General features: G+C 32.5%; 1 protein-coding gene across 1 annotated transcript in view; it reads left to right on the plus strand.

Moving 5' to 3' along the window:
- Positions 1-7,868, plus strand: part of LOC126183543 (dedicator of cytokinesis protein 3) — a 1,039,887-nt gene extending 1,032,019 nt beyond the window's left edge. Inside the window, exon 37 of the mRNA XM_049925613.1 lies at positions 813-7,868. Within this exon, the coding sequence (XP_049781570.1) occupies positions 813-1,253 (441 nt within the window). The 3' untranslated portion in view covers positions 1,254-7,868. The remainder of the gene's footprint in view (positions 1-812) is intronic.
- Positions 7,869-9,024: the final 1,156 nt, after the last annotated feature.

Genomic DNA, 9,024 nt, shown 5'->3' on the forward strand with positions numbered 1-9,024 from the left:
AGAAAGACATGTACGTCTGCTTCCCTGTCCTACACATGTGCCTGACAGGTTTCCCATCAAACTAGTCTGGGGTATGGTTGTTCAGCACCTTGTTCATTCTGGTTTTCCTGTGGACAGTGTTGATGTTTTATAGGCATGCCTAATAACCATGTGACAGTATGTTTTTCAGTAATATATCCAGATTCTCTTTCAGCCCATTCCATGACATCTAAAGACTCTGTTTGTAGCACTGCAGCTTTCTCACTACAATGAATTCTAACAGTCAAGGCACTTGTATAGTTCTGCAATTCTAATAATTTATATATTGTCATGTCCGTAATCAGTGGAATAAATATCATTGTAATCACATGTCTCTTTCTTGGTGTTGCAATTGTCATGAACAGTAGTGTGTGTGTGCATTAGCATTATGACATACCATTCCAGTATTTGGTATTCTTCGTAAATACTTCACCATTCCCAAACAGTTGTAGCATTATGACACTTCATTGATGGCTGATGTGAAAGTTCAGTTAGTGATTTTTCAGATCAGTATAGAAGTTTCAGCATATAGCTATTCCCTCTCACAAGTAACAAGTAATAATTGTATATAAAATCTTCTAACCTGATCTGAAAAATCAACATTATGTCACTTGTATCTGTGATCAAAAACTGCAAGAACAAATTATATTATAAATGTTCCTGTGTGCAGACCTGTAATATAAAGCAAACTGAGAGCTATAAACCTATATGTAGAGATATTTCCTAGTGTGCCTCAGTGCTAACCACTTGCAAAATAATTTCTGAAATATTTTGTTTTTTCTTTATGATTACAGGGTTCATCAATCGTAGGCAGCATAGATTCAGCTATGGATATTAATGCTGATGCTGAAACTGAAAGCAGTAGTGATGGGCATGACCTGCGTGATTCTGGGTATTCAGAGTTTCCAATGTCCCGCACCACTCCAACCAACAATTTTAACAATATGCCATATGAAGACTTTGTATTACCAACACATTTTGGTGAGGTGAACATTTCACCACCAGTTCTATCACCTCGCACCCAATCATTTCCTACACCACCACCAGTTCCTCCAAAAGCAACAGCCAACATGATTCCAAATATATCACCAGAAACTTCCCCACCAAGAACAAGCAGTGGAACCTTGGAACGAAATCAACACTTATCTTCCTTTGTCGACAGTGGTGTAATTACATTACCATTGTGTATTGCAGAAAATTACTCAGTTCCAAAGAAAAATGAAAATGTACAGTAAATTGTACTGATCATATTTGTGCTGTGAGTCCATTTAGTGACTGCTGCTGTCCAGTGTGTACATACCAAAAAACATCCTGAACTCCAGCACCAAAGACTGTGACTACTCTTTTCAGTTTGTGCAATAATTTATGTATGTTTATCATATTCCATACATTTCTTCCACTAAATTTGTGACCTTTCAGCAAGAAACTGCTGTGCAACCAGGAACCATTTATGAAGTATTAGTATCTTAGTTCTATGTTCTTAACAGCAATAAACTTCCATGCCAGTTAGTGCGATACTGCATGTTTTTCAGTTCAGTTATTTTGTATTCCAAGTTCGCAAATGAAAGATGGATGTTCAGGATGAGAATATACTATAAAAGAGCATTTTTTTGTGCTCAGACTGTCTGTGAAAAACTTTTTGTGTGTAGTATGTGTCTTTCAATAATTACTACATTATGCGTATGAGAGAATGTAATATTTGATTATATGGAGTCACGTAAATGGGTGCAACTGAAGTTTTCATTAGTTTACATTTCTGTGCCACATTTTACTATATTCACTGTGAATTTTTCATTCATATTTATAAACAATGGCTGTTGAGTCCTTAATTTCTGATTGTGACACTCAGTTCAAATGTTTTCTTAAAAAAATAATCAAACAACCAGATGGTCAGGTTTTTGGTGTAATATACTCCATTTTTGTTTGACCATTTGAATGTCTATGCTATGTGGGATCTAGACACTAGTTCACAGTATGTGAAGTGTGAACACCAAAGCTGTGTTGTCATCATACGTTTTGCAATACTATTGCTAGCAAGTTAAGTGATATCAAGATCATATACTTGTTGTAATTTTTGTATATTGGAGTAATGAATAAGGAATTCATAGTTATGTTCTCATTATGGTAGAACAGAGCAAAAATAACACAAACAAGGGTGATACATAATTTCACTATTTTAATGAATAGCAAAGATAAGTGGATGTACACTGATCCTCAGGAAACTAATTTGATTTTGAAACATTTGTGATTTTATAATTTGTGAAACTGGTAAAAAACTATTCCTAATGTATTATCTTTATCTTTTTCCTTTAATGAGGGAATTATGTAAATATGATAGTATGATAGAATGAAACTGTACAGATAATTAGTTAATCATTGATTACATGAGAGAAAGAAACCTGTATATGGAGCAATCACATAAATTCTGTTAGTGTAAGTTATTTTTATTTATATGTGTAACAGATGTACATACTAAAGTGAGGTAACTCAGAAAGTCTTCTTTGATGAATATTGAAATAAAAAAAGAAAGCCATTACCCATTTCTTTTATTGTTGTCAAAATTATTTCCTTCTCATGACAACAATTATCATGGCATATTATTTCTGTGGCTCTACTTTTCCCTCATGAAATTTTAAACTTCCATCTCTGTACCTTGTGGGCCATTATTTGCCTATATACCTGTGATACAGAGTGTTTGTCCCATTTCATTCAGTGACACATTGTAGGAAAGAAACAGTGTTTAAAGTCCTTTATATACATTGTTATTAATGGTAACTTCGCCAAAACTCTGAGAAATATAGAAAACAGCAAATTATTTTTATATTTCTTGCTGAAAATTGATTCTTGAACAGACATTAGTAGCTTTTCACAAAATCTTTCTTTCCAGAGATTGTGGCGTAAAAGCAAATGACGTTTTGAAACTATCGTGTTATCTGATTGAATCAGTCATCAATTGGGCTGCTTATCAGATGTCCAGACTCCACTGCCAATCTGATCTAGAGCAAATTCCTGTCATTTGTACAGTATCCAAGAATAGGTTGCAATGATGCATTTTATACATTTTATATTATGAAAACACTCAGCTTACCAGTCTTCCACAAATGAATCAGTAATCTAATTTATTTTACATAGTGTCATTATTTGATATCACACCTACAAACCAGTATGTAAAACCAACTGTACAGTGTCCATATTTGTGTGTTTAACCTACTGGAATAGTGGGTAATAAAATATTTCATAAGCTTCATTTTTTAAAATTCGAATTGAGAGATAAATCTCACAATAATTTCTAGATTCATAATTGGTTAATACATTTTTGAGATTTGAGATTACATGCAGCAGCTCATGTAAAGATTTAACATTTACAGAAATTCTTGTACACAACTTTTGTAGCCAATCTTGAATGACAATGAACTTGCTGATACTTTGATTGACAATGCATTAAGACTCATCTCATCACACAGTGAAAATATACCCCTTAATGTGACAAATGAGATAGTTGTTCCTGTAAGTTATAGTTTTTTTTTCTAGTCTCTTTCTGTGAACAAATTGCAGTCTGCAAATTTTTGTATGGAACTGCTAAATGACATGTTTCTATTAAGATATGCTATATAATTTTATATTCAAATATTTTATTACTTTGGTACTAATTTATGATATTTGAATAAAGAAGAAGTGAAATGAATAAAGTTATGGATGTATGACTACATTGTTAGATTTACCAAGCATAAAAAGTAGTATCAGGTGAAGTAGAAGTTAATGACATTATGTTATGTAGAAAGTGACATGGTCCAACAGCTGCTGATGCTAATGCTGTAGACATCAGAGAACTGGAACCATGACACTCGTGGTAATATTCTCACATTTCAAATACAGTTGACTGAAATTCTTATTTATAATTTTTGTGCATTCTTTCTTTTCTGTGGATGCACTGAAACAAGCAATATGAAACAGTTAAATTATAAGAAAGATGTTAATTTCTGTTATTTGCCACAGTATATTTTTTATGAGACTGCTTTATTTTTCCATAGTTTGTGGGAAACATGACAGATAAGAAATGATTTCATGTGGATTAGTGTCAAGTATCTGAAGACTGTTATTTCATGAGGAGATTATGGTTTTAACATTTCAGTAATTCTTTTTGTAGAGAATATTTTTGTAAATAAAATAAATTTATTCCTCTTTGACCTGTGGTAAAGAATATGTATCACAGGCGTACAGTAGCGAATTAAAAGGCACAATCATCCTAGAGAATTGTCATTTGATAGTGACTATAATGTCTTTGTTATGCTACAAGCATTAAACTCAGGTAGCATGTAACTGAAACTGCCAGTCTTTTAGACAGACAAGATATTTAATATCATAGAAATACCTGTAGCTCTTCAGTCACATGTGACATCGTTGTTGTACACATTAAAAAGGTAAGAAATTCATAGGAAGAAACTCCTCCATTGCACAATGAGCTGTAACATTAAGACAAAGTAAAAGGTAACTATAAGTGGTCTTTATTTACAATTTGAAAATATATATTTGTGACTACCTGACGGTAATATTAGAAAATTATTCAAAATTTTCTATTATGTTTATTGTGGAAAATAGTGTAGCATGTAGGAATTAATTGATGAATGAATGGCTGATCTACATTCCAAAAGACTTTCATACAAGCAAGTTTGTTAGGTAATTTTGCCTTCAAGGATATGGTACATGGGGATCTAGGGAAAATGAGGTGTAGGTAGCATTAGAACAGTCCATGTGTACAGTCTATCAACTTCATATGACAAAGGAAAACAACCAATTGGATTTGGTTCATAATTCACTTATTTTACATTATCACGTATATTCATGTTGGTAATGTATATGACAAAATTCTGCCAGATTCCTACTCACAATATTACTTATAGTTGTTAATAGATCATTTAATATCAATACCTATTAAATGATTAACTCACAGCCACATAGTTATCATTAGTCACTCATTCGGTTGTTGTCTTTTCTATGCTGAAATGTTGGCAGCTTTGATGTTCAAGATATTAAATTATTCACATCTAACTCTGAAAGCAATATCGGTTTTCTTCAAAATACAAAGACTGATGTATTGCAGCTGTAAACATATTAATAATGTTGTGATGGATATGATATCCATCAGTTCCTACTTTCAGACTATCTGATATTCAATATATTTTTCATAGTACATCATGTTGCCCCATAAGTGTCAAGACATTTACATTTAATTTTAAAATCAATGAGTACAACTGAAACTGCCTCAGTTGCTGTGATTTATACTGCATTGCACTGAATCTTCTGTTGTGTACAAAAGTGGCTCTTTTTTCCACATATGTTTATTCAAATTGTTAATACCTATTTGGATGAAGATTTCTTATTTACTGGTGTATTATTAATGACAGAACCAACAATGTTTTGTGGGGGTTGAAGGGACCAGACTGCAAAGGTCATCAGTCCCTCACTGTAAGCCTCAAAGTCTTCTGACACCATTTTATCTCAGAAATATGTGTGGTTTTCATCTGTGAGTGTTCTAGTACTTGGCAACAAAGACATTGCTGAAACTTCTGGAGAAATCTGTATTCATATTTGAGTTGTGCAAGCCAATACACCACAATCATTAAATGACAACTTATTTGTTCCTCTTACAATTCGAAATATATCTTGTGTGTAGGTAAAAAAGGGCCTTAATGTGTGATTCTTTTTTTTTATCTATTTAACTGTCATAATCTTTGCATGATATGTATGTAGAAGGAAGTAAAATTTCCTGAGAATGTCTTACAAAGACACCCTGTAAGAATTTTAAGAATAGCATTTCATTTGATGTATGATTTCCTTTTTCTACCATCTCACATTGAAAACTGTTAAGTACTTATTTAGTATCATCATATAAATCAGACAAATCCCCAATTAAATCTGTCATTATATATAGAGTGATTATTTTGTACATCACTTCAACTGTTATTGGTGTATTGTAATTCTTCCAGATTTTTAGAAAAGTTATCTTAGGACATCATTCCCTGAAGAAGATATTGTAATCCATGGATAGTCCTATAAAGCTACAATATTTTTCTAAATTATTTCTAAATATTGTGAATATTAGTACAATAGTGAAAAATCTGGTGGAATATGAGCATTAGAATAAGTGAAGTCAGCCATTCACCATATTATTCAGATGTTGAGCAGTGAATAGGTACATAAATAATAATTTAAACATAACAAATCATGCTGTGTGAATTTGTACCTGCATGTGTGCTATGAAGAAGGGTGTGAGTTTATAAGCTGAGTACTTGTTTACGTGCCTACCCACCACTCAACACCTCTATTTTGCAGCAAGCAGAGGTCCTTACTTGTTCCATTATTTTGCAATTTAGTGCTTTAGTGAATCTTTCTCAAAGCATTTTTGACATTTTTCCCAATTATGTCTCATGTCTTATAAGGATATCGTTAGGAAAAGAGTAATATATCATTTACCACCAATATCACATATTTGAAAACTATATTCATTAATATATAGCTTCTGTGTTTAGAATAAAAAGAAGATAATAATTCACTACCTTTTTTAATAGGTGCATAGTAGGATAATGTGATTAACATTCTGTGGTCTGATGCTAACTGTACTGCCAGAATTGTCTCATCATTAGGATATGGACTGTACCTCATTATTATGATAGAACTGATCCCCACTTTATTGCATTGATGGCTAGTATTGCCACCCATTCAAGTTGTCTGTTACTGCACTTGTGAAATCAAACATTAACCAGGATTTTGACTGAAGTTTGCTGAATATGAAATGAGAATTGTATTACATAGAAATTTTGAGAGGAAATTCCACACTGAGTTTTAACGTTTAACGTAAATGGAAAAAACACAAAAATGTCAGAGAGATCCACTTAGATTTTTTAATGATAGACTTTAAAGGTCTCTTTTACTTTTCAAGAGAAGAATTTTGAAAGAAATGTCATAATTTGATCTGTATGTGTCTACATAAGTTTCTGTAGGCAATAAGAAACTGGTTTTGACTAAAGCCTGGAATGAAGTGTATTGCTCATTTCCATGTGTCAGCCACATATTTATCATTTACTTCCTTATGCAATGTACAACTTATTTTGTTATCACACATGTGAAAAAATATTTGGTATTCATTCATACACACACATCCACACACACACACACACACACACACACACACACACACACACACACACACACACACTGTAATACACCTTATATGTATTTATAAAAAAATCTGTTGTTTATGAAAGTAAAAACACAGTTTAACAATGAACAACTATAACACAATAAGTGAAAATGGAGCTGAGATATAATTGTTAATCTTAGACAAAGTGTTTTATTTAGTTCATGAATGTGTTTTGAAATGTATATTTGTAATTGGTGGCTATAATAATCTAATTCCAAATATTGAAACCTAAGTCAAGTGTTTCAGAATGTGATACAGTACATAAGTTGTTTGTTTTGTACCTAAGCATACTGCTATATGTCTCACATTTATTTTTATGCATCATAAATGTATATATCAAACTCTGTTGTTTCTATACAGTATCGTTCTGTTGCTTGTAACTTTGTAACTGTGGTATTTCAGCTTTATGTGTTGACCTAGTTGTCTATATCACTCTAGTTGCAGACTTTCCAGTTCCACTCTTTCAGAAGATTTAGTGGTAATGGAATAGTTACAAATATGTCCACAAATAAATTTTATCAAATCAAAACTTTGTCGCTACAAACAACTTTTTTGCAGCTCACTTTTGTTGTTTGTGAATGGAAAAAATGAAGAGCTCATTCATAATCTAAAAAAAACTGTGCAAAATAAACTGCCTTCCTCAGAACAATACATGTTATTTTTATATGCCTTTAAACCAATGAAAAATCCAAAACAGAATATATTTATGCACATGAAGATGCATGCATGAGAGGTGGCTCATCCATACCCCTTGGTGGGAGCAGGGTAGGAGGCTGTTAAGATAAACATTTAGAAAATAGCACATGGGAAAGGTATGTGATGTGGAATAAGAGAAAGAGATAAAGACAAGAAGGAAGTATACGATCCAGGTTTATTTTTCTCTTAGGGCAAGGTGTAGACTTTAATGGTCACTCACTAACTGTATCAATGGACCAAATATCTATTTGGTTAGTCACATATCTTACTATTATGGTTTGTGACATTTTCAGTAAACTGCATCCTATACTGTGGAACAACTGAGAATATAAGCATTCAGTTAACAATTCACCAGGGTTACAAATGCATGTGTAACTCTAGAAAAGGTACATAAAAAGCTATGTAAATATACTAACTGTTCATCAACACAAACAAAATCCAACTTTTACAAGAGTTGTGAGATCCTGAACAGAAGAACTCTGAGTACTGAACATTTTTAACTATCTAGTCAATAAATAATTTTGTGTGTTTTCTTTAATAAAATACACATCATTGAACATTTTGCAGGTCTATTGCATCATTAATTAAAAGCAACAGACTCTGCATCACTCCTTAGTCCCTCTATTTTCTTTCAATAACAATGTTTCTGAAACGTTATGATACACAAGATGAAGGCTATTAAGCAAACCCTCTACACATTCAAAGAAATATTTTGCCTTAATATTTTGTAGACTACTTCAACTCCTTCAGTTCTGTTTAACCCTTATTTTGTCAAGCCACAGTGAGTGTTTGTGGTGTAATGAATTTACTGTCATTGTCTGATTTCTTACTGTAAATGTATGCAATAAACTGTGTGAATGCCTTGGAGTGCTTGGAGTCATTGATGGCCAAGTTAAAGTTCTTCAGAGATGTTTGTAAAGTGAAAAAAACTTGGTGCTCACAAAGTAGGCATATATTACCATAAACACAGGTTACTGAGTCAAGCTGATGAGACGACTTAATGTGTAAAGCTTTTCTTCAGATTTTGTTAAAGAATATCTTCTAACAATCTGCAGCTCCATTAAATAAAACAGAAAATAAGAACCCACAGTGCACTGGTCTGCAACACG

This window comes from Schistocerca cancellata, chromosome 4, assembly GCF_023864275.1.
Source record: "Schistocerca cancellata isolate TAMUIC-IGC-003103 chromosome 4, iqSchCanc2.1, whole genome shotgun sequence".
Lineage (NCBI taxonomy): Eukaryota > Metazoa > Arthropoda > Insecta > Orthoptera > Acrididae > Schistocerca > Schistocerca cancellata.